At 37.9% G+C, this 18410-nt stretch overlaps 1 protein-coding gene across 14 annotated transcripts in view; it reads left to right on the top strand.

Annotated features, from left to right (window-relative positions):
- The window catches only part of anks1b (ankyrin repeat and sterile alpha motif domain containing 1B), a 205825-nt gene that overhangs the window by 100820 nt on the left and 86595 nt on the right, over window positions 1–18410 (top strand). For all 14 annotated transcript variants that reach the window (XM_023952560.2, XM_023952556.2, XM_078941579.1 and 11 more), the window contains one exon: window positions 13846–14002. In XM_023952560.2, coding sequence (XP_023808328.1) covers window positions 13846–14002 — 157 coding nt within the window. The remainder of the gene's footprint in view (window positions 1–13845; window positions 14003–18410) is intronic.

Raw genomic sequence — 18410 nt, 5'->3', positions numbered from 1 at the left:
TTTTAAAGCCCCACTCCAAAAAAATCGTGTTTTTACCATGTTCTTGGGCATGAGCAGGGCAACATGGAAAACATGCAGGACAGTGTGCCCCGAGGACCAGGGTTGGGAAAGGCTGCCCTAGAAAACGTCTCATCTTTTTCTGATTTTGGCTAAAAATGGCATAATCATAATTAAAAGACCAATGGGATCTCTGTAGAAAGAGATCAGAGGAGTGGGTCTTTAGGGCATCTTCCCTTCTCTATCACTTTTGTCTTCCTGCTGTGAATTTCCTCCCACCTTCATGAGGTAAATGCTGACTTATGGCAAACGCTGTGCAGAGGTTTCCTCCCTGACGTCATCTATGAAACGTACCGTGAGGTGGCCTTGGAGAGGAATTGGGTCATAGGGAAGGGAGAAAGATACAACTCAAATAACCCAAAATACTTAGATGGAGAAAGGTTGGTAGGGTTGCCAAGCAACAGAAAAATTCAGGCGATGTTGAGCATTGGGTGACCACCATAAATACACTCTTCATCATCAGCATAGGTATGTCAGAACTACCAGCAAACATGTCCCTTTTTTCTGCCTCTGCTTTTGTGCATCACTGTCTATTATTCTAGTTGCCTTTCCATTTTTGACCTTCTTTTTCCTGCAAGGAGAAAGTGTCCTCTTAGTTTACGGTTGTTCCCCATGATGAGAAATGGAACAAATGCTATGAAAGAGCTGAGTGGGAGCCAGCCCCTGAGTTAACATCAGAAACACACAAGAAGCCATGAAGATGTAAAAGACGATCAAAGGCAGAGAGAACAGAGATGGTGGAGAGCTGGCAGGTCAACAAAAAGAGCAGGCATGTTCTCTTTTTGAAGCAAACTTAACCCTGTGATGACGAAAGACTTTACAGAAAATTTGGAGTCAAGTTTTTAAATACTTTGATGAAATCCACCAAAAAGAATTATACAATATAATTTTTAATGAGAACAACTCGTCCCGCCAAAAGTGTTTTGAGAGTTCACGGAGGCAGCCATTTTGAAATAAGCAGGAAAATCCCCTCTACTGCCTCTAGTGGAATGATGCTGAACTTCATATACACATGGGGTCAGGGCCGGCCCTGGTCTTCTGGGGGCCCTAAGCGAAATTTAATTTGTGGGCCCTCTAACTGATCAGCAGCACCAACAAAACGCAACTGTTGTTGTAATATAAATGAGATATATCTAGTGCAGAATGTTGGAAAGAAGTGCCTTCACTGTTGTGTGTGTGTGCACAAATGTATGACTGTCCTTTTAAGTAATAATGAAACAATAAGTTTGATTTGGGTTCCATATTGGGTAGATTTGAACTTACCAGCAGCAGCATCAACGTTTTCCCTTTCAACAGAAGATGTGGTGACAGGAGTTTCTTCTGCAGCTAAAAAACAAGAATTATTATACAATAATTAATGATGAAGTTAATAAAATAACTATAGCAGATTACTACTAATAGTTTAGTGGTTCAGTTAAAATCTGTTTGCAGGTTTTTCACAATGTCATGATCTTTTTATATATTTATGAGAAATAGATTGTTTGATTATATATTTGCACAAGATCATATTTATTTATTTAATTATGAACAGTTTGGGGTTCCATACTCTTCAGCCGCTGTTTATGGAAAAAAAGGGGTTATGCAGACACTGTTTTTTAAATTACTTTACATGCCACATGAAGGGATGTGGATGCTGCACCTCCTCCAATACTTTTTGATACTTTTTGAGAGCAGAAGAAAATGTTGGCTGACACGGAACTGTGCAAAACATCCTCATTATGTAAAACCAAAACCTCAAAATACAAATAAGAAAGAAATGTACCTATTTATAAATAATAAATGTGAATAATAATTTGAGTATAAATGGAAATATAAGCATTTATACACTTCTTATTCTATTATTTTGTATGTTCATAATTTTAAAATGAGTACATTTATTTTATTTGTCATTAATAAATTAGAACCTTTATTTCCTATGTATTTGGCAGTTTTGATTCTCCATATTTCATGCCAATGCAAGATTTTAAGACACATTGTTGAAAAAGTCAGACTACCAGACTGTCTATAACAGATAAACAGCAGTTTCTATACTGACATAAACCGGAAAATGCAGAACGCACTAAATATGTGTTAGCAAAACAATTAAACAATACGATAACGTCAGTTAAAACATTTATCAGCCATCACCGTTGTCATTATTTACTCCTCTCTTCGCCGTTTTGGAAGGTCCTGTCTGACCTCATCCAGGAAACTTGGGTATCAGAATTATTTTAGAGTTTTCCATTGGAAATTACGACAAACGGGGTCGTTTATGTGCAAACTAAACTTCACCTGTCTTTCTAACTTTACCGAACTTCGGATCAATTAGTAAATTGCGAATGCACAGAAATACTGGATAATGTAAAAAATATGGCCCCATCATCCTCCAAACTTACCTTGTGATTGATGCTGAAGTTGTTCATCTTTTTTCAGCTCCTGATGGATAAAGTCTCTGTGGCATGAAGTGCTCTTGTTGTCGCTTTGATCAGCGTGACAAAATGCGCTCGTTTTTTTTCTTTTCTCAACTTTATTGAAACAAAATGCGCTCGTAAATGCACACTGTGCCAGGCTCAGATGCAGTGATGTTGACCAATCGTTGCTGAGAGTGGCGTAACGTCATTATTTGGGTTGCCAGATTGGTTCAGGTGTGTTGACGGGGGGATAACAAAAGTGCAGGCAACATTCTTTTGCACAACATTCACAGCTATGAAAAAGGTTGCCAGATTTGGGTCTTTTTTTAATTTTATTTTTTCGCCACTTCGGGGCCCTGGTGGTGACGGGGGCCCTACGCGGCTGCGTAATTCGCGTATAGGGAGGGCCGGCCATGCATGGGGTTTTTAAGGACATTTTTGATTATGCTAATGAGAGGGGCTCTCAGACATTTGTGCATCAAATATGATATTAATGGTTTTACAGGATTAATATCTTTTGGGCCTGCCTTTTGTGTAATAGATGTTTTTTTTAGTTATCTTAAATAATCCAAAGCATTTGAAAATGACAATCATAAGCTTCAAATGTTTCACAATAAAGAAAAGGTTAATTCATATAAATTCTAGCAGCTCTCCAAACACCCAAAAGCTTTAATTTCTTGTTCATTTTTTGCTCTTTAATGATTTTTCTTTTTGTCCTTTTCTGTCAGCTCCTTCCCTTTTTTCTTGTGCGACACAAAGCAGGCCCCAGCTTCCAGTCGCTGCTTGTTAATGGCTTTATACCCTGTGGACTGCAGCTATTTGCTGTCAAACTAACCTTCAACTCACATCCACATAGGCCTAAAACTGCTGCGAGACAGTTTTACACTAAAACGTGTGCGCTGGCCCGGCTACATGCTGCCAGTTTTGCATGAGAGAGAGTGCCGTGACGCTCCCACTGGAGTTGAAAGATCTTCTTGTTCTCGAGGTAAACAGGAAAAAAGACGGAGCTCTCGTAGAAATGGAAGGAAGCCTGTCCTGCGGCTTTGGCACGCTACTCTCAAGTCCCTTCTGCTTCTCTACATCACAACTTTACAATTGTTTGTGACTCTTTGTGAATTGCAACTCGACAGTAGTCAGACTTGTCAAAGAGACATAAAAAAAGAATTAAAAAAAAATCCAAGCAAATGCAAAATGCAATTTTGATCTTGATTCACTCTCTATATATCCTCCATCATGAGAAAAACGCCATAAGAGCACATTAAAAATATTATTTTCATTGGAGTGGGTCTTTAAATAAAACGTATGCACAGTATTGTTATTTCATCTAAGAGATTTTACTCATTTCTTTGTTGTTGTTCTTGTTTTTGCATTTTATGAGTAATTACCTGTCAAACCTCAGATCCACAGCAAATATTTAACAAAACGTCAACCACTGAGAAAAGTCAGTTATTGTTAAAAGTTAGAACAAAAATTTTGGGGAGAAATCTGCGGGATGTTTGGGGTGGCAGCTGTGGAGAAACTAATCTAGTTGACTTATTTGAGCATTTATTTGGAGGGAGAAAAATGGTCCAGCCTAAGCTTGTTTATCAGATCTCCACATGACCCATGTGGGTCACTGAGGTCCAAACGCTTCAAAGGATTCCCAGAATCAGGCTTAAAGCTGAAGATGATGGACATTCCTGTGACCGCCTCTAAACTCCTGACAAAACCCCTCCATTCTTGGAAAGGTTATTTTATTTACTAAAGTTTCAGAATCAATAAACAATATATGTATGACAGTTTCATCCCAGTTAAGCAGCATATTTGATTTGCTAATATTAACTGTGGCTAAATTGCCTTGTTTAAAACTCTTTTTTAAATACATGCCACTATATTTTACCGTTGCTTTATCACATGTTGCCGTCAAAAGTATTTATTTATTTCTGAATTATTTTTGAAAATTATAAATAAAATAACTTTTATGAAGGTAAAAAAGCCCTGGATATTTATTAGGCACATTTCCAAACTGCAGTTTAATTCTTTGGACTTGTGATATATTTCCGGACTTGAACAATAGTTCAAAGTTGTAAAATAAAACTACTCTAATTTTCTAATTGTTTACATCTTTCCTGTTATTTGATTTTTTTTTTTAAGGCAAATTGACTTTTTTGCTTTTTTTATCATAATTTAAAGCAGGAAAAAGAAGGTGGTGGTTATATATTTATTCGCTGTATCTTTTGATTGTAGGTAAAATAACTCATATAAAAACACTTCTGATATTATATATTTTCTATAAATGCACGCATCTTTTATTTCAGAAGTATACTTTAACTGCTAAATTTATGATGAAATGCCTTCCTAAAAATCCTATTTTGTGTTAAATTCTTGCTGCCTGCATGAATAGCCACTAATTGCTGCTTAAACGTTTTCCACATTGTCGCGTGGCGAGCAGGTAAACTCTAAATGTTTGGTTGCTGCTGTTGTTCTTTTCTTTTCCCGTTGAGTTGCTGTTTGTGGGATTAAGAGCAGAGCCAGAGGAAGCCGAACTTTGAGCGTTGCTCTGCACCACAGCTATTGTGGGGAATGTGTGGGGTGTTACTTTCTAACGAGTGACTTTCAGCGCCCCATGGGTGGCTCAGCAAGCTGATTTCTGTGAGATTAGCCAGCCAGTGAAGAAAATCCAATTATCGAATGAATGAAACCAGTCCCTTCTCACTGCATTGACCAACCTAAACCTTCTAATTTTCTATTCTTCTCTTTTTGTCTTTTTTTTTTCAATAAACTAACTTTTTTCTCAGGGGCTGCACGGTGGCGCAGTGGTTAGCGCTCTTGCCTCACAGCAAGAAGGCCCCGGTTCAAGTCCCGGCTGGGGGACATGATAAACTACATCAACGGGGGACCTTTCTGTGTGGAGTTTGCATGTTCTCCCCGTGCATGCGTGGGTTTTCTCCGGGATCTCCGGCTTCCTCCCACTGTCCAAAAACATGCTACATAGGTTTATTGGCAACTCTAAAAATGTCCATAGGTGTGAGTGTGAGAGTGAATGGATGTGTGATTGAAGACATTCTACCCTGCGACAGACTGGCGACCAGTCCAGGGTATCCCTTGCCTACGCCCAAGTGGCCGGGATAGGCTCCGGCAACCCCGTGACCCCGAAAGGGAATAAACGGTCAAGAAGATGAATGAATGAACTTTTTTCTTTTCACTTCATTAGTTCTTAAAGAGCTACAACGAAAATTGATTTGGACACGTTCTTGTGCTATTTTCCTCATTGTAGAGTACATATATTAAGAAAATTAGGCCTAAAATTGCATTTCTTTATTATTGTGAATCAGGCGCAGACGACAAAATGCCATTTGAAGATCGTGTTTGAGACGATAAAAATACGCTGTAAGAACCAAAACCATCCCGCTCCGCTTCATTCTGATGCATCGACTTGTAGACAAGTAGGTCCACGAACATCTTTGTTTTCCTCGTTGGAGCTGGAATCTGGTTCAAAACTGCCGAGCTGGATAACTCAGATATTGCTCGCCATTTTTGTCGCAACATTATTGTCAAGTTGGGGGTGAAAGGGGCTGTAAGGTAGCAACAGAGCGTGTAAACAAATGGGTGACAGGAGTTGAGGGTGGGGTTGCCATGTGCTAACAGTCCCGCCCACAAATTAAAAAAGCAAACTTCTAATGAACTCCTGCTGATAAAGATAATCAGAGAAGGACTTTAAGCTTTAAATAACAATTTTTCAAATCGTTGTGAATCAGCAGCAAACAACAAAATCCTGTTGGAAAAAGATAGTAATTGTGATGTAAAAAATACGCTGGGCGGACAACAAGCTCTCTGCTTCGCTCCGTTGTGATGCATCGCCTTGTAAACGACTAGATCCATGGACGTCTTGTAACGGTCAAGGGGGTGGAGTAGCTCTTCTGGGACTTTCAGGTGTCCTTTAATGATGAGGTCATCAGTTTGCCTCATGGGACTGTGGCGTGCACTCAACTTTTCTTGTGCTAATCCTCCCATTTTTTTGGTGGTTGTGACACTCAGGTTGTGCAGCTTTTGTTTTATTGATGTATATTTTGAGACAGTAGCTCCATCCGGGCTCTTTAAGGTTGAAGGTCATCACTAATAAAGCAACGGACACTGTTGGAGCCCCAGAATCCATGTATTTGTGAGCTATTTTGCTGCCATTCTGACTTTTTCTCTCTGCCGAGCCTCGTGGTCTTTTGCACAACCTGTGAAGGTTACCGTCTTCATTTTCTTCATCCAAGCTGACATCTGGATCAAAACTGGATAGCTCCAGTATTTTGCGCCATTTCAATTGCACCAGTAATGTTAGGTTGGGGTTTTGAGGGTCTGTAAGCTAGCGGGAAAGTATGTAAACAGAGAGCTCTCAACAACAGGATGGGAAGGGTGGGCATGGTTGCTCCATGCCATTGAGACCACCTACAACTCTCAAGGCACTACTGCCACTCTGCAGAAACTATGTCCTAGAAAACAACACAGGTTTTTTTGTTATGGCTAAAATCGGCATAATCATAATTAAAAGGCCGCCGGGAACACTTTTAGAATAGATCAAAAGCTGATCAGAGTGTTACTCTTACTAATTTTTATGAACCTTAAAGATTTTTAGAAAATCTGAAAAGGGAATTATTGTACAAAATTCCTCGTTTTCCATTTTTGGCCTAGTTTCATTCCCTTCTCTTTGAAAGCTTTGAGCCTCCAGAGACTCTATTGTCCTCCGTGGTGTCCACCCCTCCCTTTTCTATCTAATCAAATAGTCTCCATGAGGAAATGCCAGCAAATTATAGCCACTATTCATGTCTGATGCCCTCTGAACTGGTGGTCAGGATATGAACGCAGGGACCCGATTGTGACCGTTGGAGCAGCAGAGTTGTTGGATTTTGAGTGTGTAAAAAAGACGTTTTGTCTGATGGGATCAAAGCCCTTTTCTGCTGCGGGTTATCTGTCTTTCGCATATGGAAACACACACTGGCACAATGTAAAGTAAGTCTTTCACTCGGTGTGGTTTAGCCAAATGCATTTTATCTCAGATTTATTCCAAAAGATTTTTTTTCATGGAAGCCGTCAGTCACATGGGCAGGTCCCCCTCACACACTCGCACACACTCAGCCGTTTAATCTGGCTCCTGCAGCTAAACGAGAGCCGCATACGACCTGCTAATTAGTGGCCAGAGGAGGCCTCTGTTTGTCCACTCTCTTCCTGTTCGGCTCAGACACAAGTTTCTCTGTCTCCTATCTCTGCCCTGGAAGATAGGGAGGGAGGCAAATGAAAGAAGACCCTGAGGGGTTTGTTTGTTGGAAGCGCTGCTCATATCACCCCCATGAAGCCGTTTCTTCCACGTTTTTAAGCTTTTTGACCCTTCACGGCTGAGCAGAAAGAGCGAGGATACCATCAAAGTGCCAGGTACAGTGACTAAACGGATTGTTACACTCCAAAACTCATTTCATTTTCAGAATCGGGTGCACTTGGCCTTCCTTGGGAAGGATCTTCAGGCTCAGGCTGTTCTGCTGGAGATTAGTTTCACTCTGGAGCTCTGTGTAGTGAAAACCGCCTGTTTTTTTTTTGTCCTTTTAGCTCCCATCTCCATAAGAGTTGGAGTATGTTGTCTATCTTAACGTCCCATTCCGGTGTTTTTCCTACATTTGTGTGTGTGAGGAAATCCCTACTCCTAACTCGCTGCACTCCCACTTCCTCTGCTTCCCTTGCTCAACTCGAACTCGTTTTCCTCTTCCCGCTCGCTGTCTCGTGCTCATCTCCGTGGGATTTGCTGACCCAAACTCCACAGTAAGTGTTGAGTCGGATCCTGGTGTCCTTTGAGCAACATGTGCTTTTCTGACCTCTTTATATAATGTCTGTTTTCTGTGTCAAATAGTTTCCCACTTTAATGGCCAGGAAACTGAAGATTTGAACTAGAAACCATGACTGTCTGATGTGGATTATGGAAGGTGATAGGGTATAAGTAGAAATTAGGTGAAAATAGAGCGCATTTAAAAGTATTGAATACAGTTTGTATTTTGATCTTGGTTCTGAACAAGCACAGCCAGAACTTCTCCAAACTGATTTCATTCGTTATACTTTTTATTATTTTATACCTTTAAAATGCCTATGATTTATCTCATTTCTGTCCTAAAACGTAAATGCATTTCATTTTATTGCATCATATTCACATTGGATCATAATAATCCATGGGCCAAAATATCAACAGTTTTAAAACTGTTGCTTTCGGTCAAAAAATAAGGTTTTCCTGCTGCCGCTCTCTGAATCCCCTTTTTTTTGCCTTTACCATAACCGTTGCAGCTTTAGCTTATTGTTCTTGGCTTTGAAGTGCAAATCTCTTCCACGTTCATGCCACAAAGCAATCTGATGCATTTCCTGCCAAATCTGACCAGGAAGAATTGTCTGCATAGCAGAAATGTCATCACAGCTGTGCATGAAACTAAAGTGCTTAGATGTTTTTTTTTTCCTCCTTTCATCTTGGATTCCAATGATGTTTTAGTAAATTATGTTAATAAAATCAATTATTTAGTTGGATTAAATTTTATAGTTGGATTATCTCTGTGGTGACCCCTAAAAGGCACATCTGAAAGACAAAGAAGCTGGATTATAAAATAGGATTATAATATTCAGTGCAAATTTGGAAAATCCATCCATGTTGCTCAAGATGTGGCTCTAGGGCAAAGTTTTATGGCTGCAAATTCAGGTTGCAAGAACTTTTAACTTTGTTTCAGAGAAAGTTGCTGCTTTTAATTAGAGTAGTTAAGACTAAGTTAAAGTTAACATTTGTTGTGGCATTTTTAGTTCCTAAAGCAGGAACTACTTGGAAATTTTTTCTTTTGTTCATTTGTACAAGAATTTGGCAGTTTAGTATTTTAGGACATTTATTGCACATCTAATTGGGAAATACTTTGCGATTTGAGTTCCTAATAGGAAATTTTAGTCGTCCAAATGGGTAACAACAACTTTAATGACCCCTTGTTGATCACCCTCCAGTCTCTCCTTCAGCTTGTTGGTTAAAATGTGCCCTTAACCACACTGTCACCTCACATCACTGTCACCGGAGTTCAAGTCATCCGCGGGGAGGCGGCATGGAAGACCGACTGGATTACCATTAGGTAGTAATGGCAATCTAATTGAGTGCTGATGGAGATAGAAAGGGATAGAGGGGAACAACAAAGGAGGCAAAGCCTTTAATAAATCCAAGAGCAGCAGAAGAGAATCATCAAAGAAAGGATTTCTCCATCAGCCAAAGTGATTTATCTGTTAGCAGCGTGCTCTGTTCATGATTGATGAAATAGTGCAGTGTGGGTAATGTAGTAGCAGATAATGACAAGAAGAGCGATGTGTGTTGAATGAGGGAAAAGGGTGGTGGGTCAAAGGAGGCAGTGATGGAGGAACTTAGAAATGCTTTGGATCAACGCGGAGCCACATGGTGACGAGGTCACGAGCGAGGAGGTTACATTCAGGGCAGACGGCCCACAAGACTCCACAAATGAAGATAGGGTTGTGTTTTGGGAAAAAGGTTCAAACTCAGAAAAAAGGATCTTGTCTTTTATTCCCCATATCATCACTCTCATTGTGTTTTTTTTTATATTTGTGAAGAGACTTTGATGTCTCTGAATCGTGTGGGGCTCAACCTCTTCCCCACAGATTCATTCATCTGCATTCAGAAAACATAAAATGTTCAGACAGAAGTCTGTTTTATTAAGATAACCAACTTTGCCTGTAAAAAGAACCCCTTTCAGGGAAAACTGACATTTTATCACTTAATACAACAATAACTTCCCCAAATCTCTTGCTGAGAAATTTATATATATATATATATATTTTTTTAGGACTTTATTGCCTTAAAGACCCACTCCAATGAAAATCATATTTTGGTGTTTTGAACATGTTCATGTTGCATTTTTCTGATGATGGAGGACATATATATATATATATATATATATATATATATATATATATATATATATATATATATATATATATATATATATATATATATATATAGAGTAGGGAAGATATATATATATAGAGTAGGGAAGATATATATATATATATATAGAGTAGGGAAGATATATATATATATATATATATATATATATATATATATATATATATATATATATATATATATATATATATATATATATATATATATATATATATATATATATATATATATATATATATATATATATACATATATATATATATATATATATATATACATATATATATGTAGGACTGAAATTGCATTTCTGAGTGTTTCTTCATTCAAATTGTTGTGAATCAGGAGCACATGAAAAGCAATAAAACATTCATCCTTGGTGAGTGAATATTAAGCATATAAATCCATAAGAAATATCATAGGATTCAGGGGGAGATCTATCCTAAGGACATATTTTATCCTCTTTTCAATGTTTTCCCAGAATGATCTTTTTTTGGGACAATCCCAATCTATCTGTGTTAGTACTTTTAGACAGAAGAGATCTCAAGGGGGTTCGAAGAAATCTATTTTTTGTAAAGTCAAATTCTTCTCAGAGTTTATGTCCTTTATGACAGTTACTGTCAAAAGAATCCTTCTCAAGCTCCCTCTATTAACTGATATGTAAAGTGTTTTCTACTACATGTGCCATCAGTTTTCCATACATTTCAGATATATTAATTTCTCTGTGAAACTTGATTTTAAGACTAGTTAGCAAGCTAAGATTCAATTTTATTTAGCAATTTTTAACCTGTAGGCATCTAAACGTATCATTTTGGGGGCAATGAGAACTGTTCTTACAGATATGGAGTGATTTAAGGGTCTGTCCACATAACAGATGACACTCAAACCGCTATCAGCCCATCTTTTAAAGACTGTTCCGGATATAAAAGGTAGAATATTAGTGTTACCAACAATGGGCATTTTTAAACTTTCAGCAGGTTTTTTGTTTAGTTACCACTTTTTTTTTTTTTGTAAGATAGATAAAATGTTAAACTTTTTGTTTTGATTCAGAAACTAAAACACTTCCATGTTTCCTTTATTGAACAGCCACAGTATATTTATTGTCTTAGTCCCAAAACCTTAATTTAAACGTATTAGTGAACTACATTTTTTATTTCTTACAATTTAGGAACACCAACGGAGATCTTAAGCTGTTGGGAGTGATCTTGTTTGGACTCCAGTGGAAAAAACCTGAGTTGTGAGAGGATTTTCTCTCGGGAGACACAATACGCTGTTTTGATAGTTTTGTTGTGGCTTGTGTCTCAGGGAATTGGGGCAATGTATCTCAGTTTGTTTCTTTTAAAACTTTGTTCCCACCCTCCACACACTCGCCCCAAACACACACACACAGACACACAGACAGACGGACGGACATCTATTTCAAGTCTTAAAGTCCCACTTTGGTCATCTTTTGATCTCTTTTAATATTGTTCTCAGTGGTCTTTTAATTAATATTATGCCGTTTTTAGCTTACATTTTTTTTAACTATCATTTTCTAGGACAAAGTTTCAGCAGAGCAGCAGGAGTTCATTGGAAATTTACCTCTGAGTTGTGGGCAGGACTGTTGGCTCGTAAGTTAGCCTGTGCTCATTTCCCATCATCCCTTTTTTTACATTCTTCCCTACTAGCTTACAGCCCCTCACAACCCCAACCCAGCATTAGCGGTGCAACAAAAATGGGGAGCAATATTGGAGCATCTCAGCCGTACAGTTAAGAGCCAGATGCCAGCTCAGACGAGGAAAACAAAGACATTCATGGATACATTTGTCTGCAACTGGATGCTTCACAACGGAGCGGAGCAGGGATTTTAATTTTTTTTATTTAATAACAACAAGCTTTTTTAAATGGGATTTTTTCATCTGCTCCTGATTCACAGCCTTTGATTCATGATCCTTTTTATTAAAAGGATCATGAATGAATGAAACTTTATTCATATAATACTTTACAACTCCTTGAAGGTACCAAAGGGCTTCACAATAAAAAAAAAAAGATCTGAAATGGGAACAAAAGTTTTAAACTAAAAACTCTAGAATTTCTGTTTTAGAATATAATTTTCAATCCAAATATTTTCATCTACATTCCATGTTATATCATTCTCACTCCACGCATCTGCTCCTAGTCTTCTATCCAATTTTAGAACCCAATGTGGCCCGCGGGTTAAAATAATTGCCCACCCCTGATCTAGGAGTTCACCTTTAATGTCTTTGAAGGTTGTTCTGGGCTCTTTGGATACAGCTCCAACTATCCGTCTCCTCAATTTGTCATCAATTTTCCTCTTCTGGACACGTCCAGGGAGGTTGGCTACTGTCCCGTGGGTCTTAAACTTCTGAATAATATGTGGCACTGTCGTCACAGGAAATTCAAACTGCTTAGAGATGGTTTTATAGCCTTTAACTTTACGATGTTTGTCTATAATTTTGTTTCTAATGTCCTGGGACAATTCTCTCCTTCGCTTGGTGTTGTCCATGTTCAGTGTGGTCCACACCTTTTCACCAAACAGTAATGTGACTATTTGTCTCCCTTTAAATAGGCAGACTGACTGATTATGGCTTTGAAAACAGCTGTGATGTCAGTTAAAGGACATACCTGAGTTCATCATGACCCCCTGGGCAATTAGTTCTCAGTCTTTTATGGAGGTCCCATCATTTTTGTCCAGCCATGTTTCATTAGTGTTTTTTTTTTTTAATAATTCTGTTAATCAACAACTCAAAAGTAATGGCTGATTTGGAATTATTTAATTTTCAATAAATTTTCATTTATTGTTACTTTTGAAGGTTTCAAGTCATTTCAGTGAGCACTGTGGACTTTCTTTCTTTAACTGAGGGGTACCAACAATTTTGTCCACCACTGTAGATGGGGGATGTCTAAACCATGTATATCAGTCATTTATATCTGACTGATATATTAATGACACATTTTATTTTGGCTCTACTCTTATCGCCACCTTATATTTTACATTTGAGATAAGTGGAGATGGAGTTAGATGCCAACTAGTAGTTACTCTGTCAGCTGACCTGCCATCCATTACTTTATGTTTTTACTCCGCTTCAAACAGGAAGTCAGAGTGAATCCTCAATTAGAAAATAAGACTTCTGACTTTTTTCTACTCTGAATAGACAAAATTGAGCAAACTTCCTTCGATTTTGCATCTTTCTATACAAGCAAAAATTTGTTCACGTGACCGTCCAAACTTTTTTTTTGTTAGGAGAGATTAATTGCACATATGGCTGCAAATGATCACAATAACCATGTAACTAATTGGTGTTCTCTCCAAATTAATGAAGCATATATAGTTATACGTGCCATAGTGGATCTTATGAATGTACGTCCTTATTCAAATTTGACAACAAACGGCGGTTGATCCATGGCTTGTGTAGAGAAATAGTTCCTATTTGTGTTGCTCTTTTTTCTCCCCAGGACTCTAAACGCTGTGGGGAGATCATCACCTCTCCATCCCTGGATGTTTTCCTGCCTGAAGATGAGGACAACCCATATGAGTCTGTGACCACAGCCGTCACCCGAAAGCCCTCGTCGCTTGACATCAACCACCATCTCAACGTCTGCTCGCGCAATGGTAGGACAAATAGTTTTAGATCTCTGTTACTGGTAATATTAATAAAAATAATACGTTTTTTTAACATTTGGTGTTGATGACTTTACCTGCATGCTTAAGAGTACAGAGATACTTTAAAATTTTCTGCTCAGGTGTTCAATCAAAGGTGGATAGTGTGTATAAATGAATTTCAGATGGAAATCAAACCTTTTTCTAGTCACGGAAATCTCCAGGTTCTTTCAGTGAATCACTGCATTACTTAATTTCTGTTGTGCTTCTCTTCCTCTGTTACTTTTTTATTGACAGTAGAAGCAACATTTTTACTTAATGAGCTTCTTTTTTCCCCTCAGAAACGTTGGCACAGATATCATGCTAAAGATTTGAGTTATTTATAAGGCTTATAATTAAACCAAACATGAAAGTTGTGTTGCAGCAGTTGTTTTAATAGAACGTGTGACTAATCAGGTTAGTTAATCCTGTTGTAATTTACGTGCAGGAGCTCAGTTCTGTTGCTTTTTTTAATTTCACAGCAGAAATCTGAAAAGCTTTTGGTGTGCGGATGCACATTTCATGTTTTTTTTTCTTTCCAACTTTTCATCTGCAAAAAGCAACACTTGTTCACATTAGTTGTGTGCTTTTTTTCTTTTCTTTTTTTTCTTTCACAGCAGTCAGATTCATTGTGATTCACTGCAAAGTCATAATCAGCATGGGATCCATGATTGCAGATTAAAGGCTTTAAAAAGCTTTCCATTTGCTGTTTTGGTCTCCTTCTAAAATCAGTGGCAAATTTAGCTGCGTCTCTCTCTTCATCCAACAACCCTCCTTTTTTTTAGAGAGTCTTCAAAGCTATATCCTTAATGTGAAAAGATTTAGTAAAAGTTGCAAAATATAGAGTTTCAGCTCTGTGCAAACTTGTTTTTCCAACTTGTAGGTTTAAAAGGAAACATAAATGATATTTGTAAGCGTGTATTATTCAAAGGTACAAGGACAATAGTTTTAAGACTAGACCTTTTTACAAACAATACTGAATTTATGCAGACAATTCTAAAGACCCACTCATATTTAATATATTGAATACATTTACATATATTAAGTAAATTTATTCAAATCGTTGAGACTCAGGAAAGTTTGAAAAATTAATATTTTATTTATATTTACTAATATTTTGATGTAGAAAATATACCCGGTGGTCTACAAACTCCCGGCTCTGCTTCATTCTGATGCGTTGACTTATAAACAAATAGATCCATGTGCGTCTTTGTTTTTCTCGTCTGAGCTGGAATCTAAACTGTACGGCTGGATAGCTCCAATATTGCTCTCCATTTTTGTTGCAGCACTACTGTTAGGTTGAGGATGTGAGGGGCTGTAAGCTAGCGGGAGAGTGTTAACGCAACGGATGATGGAAAATGAGTCAAGGTTTACTTACACCAGTAATGCTAGGTTGGTTTAGTTGGTACAGTCGGATGAGAATTTGAGACCACTGGGGACGCTTGGACAATAGATCCAAAGATTTTTGGAGTGGGACGTTAATGTGAGAAGATTTGGCAAAAAGTCACCATAGGCTTTTATCTCTCTGCAAAGTTGTGTTTCCAACTTGTAGGGTTAATATCAGCTTGAAATACTGGAGCATAAATCATATTTTCAAGCTTTTGTGGTTCAAGGATAGAGTGACAATTGCGGTAACTTTTACCAGCATTACTGAATGAATACATTCTGCTTTGTTTAGGCTTTTTTTGCTCTTTGGAAATGTCCATCTTGCGTTATTGCTCATCTTTAAGTCAAAGTTCTGATGACCCAGAGCTCCGGCCGCTGACTCTCTGTGGACTTTGTAGCCTCATCATCAGTTTGGTGTGTTTAACACTTTGGCACCCACAATGCATTGTTCTGTTTTTTATTGAGATCCAATAGCCAAGCTACACACTGCAGGTTGTCAGAGCAACTGCATCACCAGCTTGTGAGTCACCTGTATGTTACCATGGGAACTGTCTTGCTAGTGACACCCCTCTCTTTCACTCCTCCCACCCCCCCACAAACTGAGAAGAGGGTGGCAGACAGAAAGGGTTGTGTGTATCTTCTCGGAGTTGCAACTCACACGGCTCGCTCACATCATTGAGCGAGCCGTGTGAGTGTTTCTCCTCAGTTGTTATCTGACCAAATGAGACAGAAAGAGGCTGGGAGGTGAGGCAGAAGTCCTTAAATGGCCTTTTTTTAATGAATTGAACACTTTCAGGCTGCCAGGTGAAGGAGAAGAGACTCAGAGGGGGCAGATCACACATTCAGCTGATGAAGTTGAAGACTTCATGGGAATCTGTTGCACAGCAGGAGGTAAAATCCTGGATTCCTGCTCTTAGTTCACTCACATGTCGGGTAAATTGGACATGACTGTGAGTCAGAATCCCTTTATCCTCCTCTGGATCAGTAAATATAGGATGAAGGGACATGTGGAAGAAAGTTTTAGATGTTAGAAAAGGAGGAAAAGCAGAGAAACTCTGAATTAGTTGGCAAAAAAAAGTTTTTTTTCTGCTGGACATAAAAAAGAATTGCTTACCGGTTTAAACAGCTTTATTGTAGATAATGAGGGACTTTTTTCTACACATTTGTATAGTAATGTCATTAAATATCCATGCAGGAAGAATGATGGAAAAAAAGCTCCACGTAGGACTGACTCTCGTCCTGGAGATTCTTTTTCCTTGAGTATGTGGGATAACACAGCATGTCACAGCATCTCTTGGGGAGCATTTAGACGGATTTAATGAGTTTAAACCTGGAAGAATGGTCTGCATTTGACCTGAACATGTGCAGCTCTACTAAATACAATTGAAGCTTCTTTGTTTATTATTATCAAGAGGCAACTATGAATATTCATGCATGAGCTGGGCTGTCATAATGTGGAATTTAAAAAAAGGCTAATTAAGATTATATGCATTTCTCCCAATGTCATGTATGTCCCATATATGTTATTAATTACCATATATGCCAACTACTACATGTTAAAAATATTTTTGAGATTTTATTTTTCATATATGTAAAGGCATGTGCCACTAACGCTTTGCAATTTGAAGAAGCAGTTTCCTCTTTGTGTCAACTTGATTAATTGAAAAAAACTTTTTTGAGCATTAGAAACCAAATATGTGCTAAAATTTCAGTCAATTATATAAAACGATCTATATTTACATTTTGTGTGGTTGCTAAAGTGTAAATATTCATGTCAGTTTTTAATTTGTATTTTTTTGTTTTGGAAATATTGACCAAGACAAATCTAATTTCGAATAAAAGCAAAGAGTTTAGCAGAAATACTGCAATGTTGTGAAAAAATGTTAACTTTGACACCATAAGTTTCTCCGTCTGTTCACATCGCCCTAAAAAACACATTTGCACATTTTGGGCTTCCATGTTGAAAACCTTGGCATTCACATGAAGCTACGCACATTTCTACGACTGTTTTCTGTCTCCACATACTAAAAGTTAAAGTTACACATTTTGCATCAAGCCTCTACTAACTTCAGGCGGTGGACATGCGCTGGTAAACAGTAGAAGAAGAAGGAGAAGCCCCTCCCTCCTTGTCCAGTGTGAACACTAAAGGCTAAACGCACATTCAAGAATGCACATTTTGCACATGCCTGGTGTGGATGTAGCTTTAGAAAATTACTGGAATGAATATAACTTCTTGTGTAAAAAAGAATGAAAAATGATAAAAGTGAGTCTAATTCAACCTGAGCATTACTTGGCCTCACATCACCTTCAGAAGACTCTGGTTTCTGATCTTCTTCATATCTGCATGTCCTAACTTTCTCTTTTATGATGAAATGCTGTTTTTTTTAAAGCGTGATGCTCTATTTAAAGGGCGACTTTTGCCTCTTTTTGTGATTATATGCATTTTTGTTTACTTTAGCTCACTTTAAACTGTCTTTTGAAAGTATTTCCAAAAGAAGCTTTGTTGATCTTTGAACCGACCTCGTCTGACTGCAGTAAATCTGCTCGGATGATCATTCTTTGGGAGATTGGCAATTGTTCCAAATGCTTTCTGTCTTTAAGATATATATTTTAGGCCTAAATAGAGTCAAAGTTGGTTGGAAAATATTTTAAAGCTCTGTCCTGACTGATGAACAGCAACACTTGCTCCTTAAAGGTTGTTTAATAGTGTCTGTTCAACTTGGCATCAAGATAACAAACTAATGCTTCACATCATCAAAATGGTGACAGTTCATTTAGGTCTGGACATGTCCTGATCAATTTGAGGGGCAGTTGACCCTTTAAACAGGAAGCTCTTTTTGGATCTATTTTTGTGTAATAAGAAGATGAGCTTCATTATGGTCAAAGTCAAAAAATCAGTTTTACAAGGGTAGATTTTACTGGAAAAATAATTTTAGTCTGTTAAAGAAGAGACGTTCTCAAAATTGTAAGAGATGCTCCTCTCCTCTGCAGGTAT

Source organism: Oryzias latipes, chromosome 23 (genome assembly GCF_053564925.1).
Source record: "Oryzias latipes strain Hd-rR chromosome 23, Olatipes_Hd-rR_3.1".
Classification (NCBI taxonomy): domain Eukaryota; kingdom Metazoa; phylum Chordata; class Actinopteri; order Beloniformes; family Adrianichthyidae; genus Oryzias; species Oryzias latipes.
The sequence above is the reverse complement of the archived record's forward strand: the minus strand, read 5'-3'. Positions and strand labels throughout refer to the sequence as shown.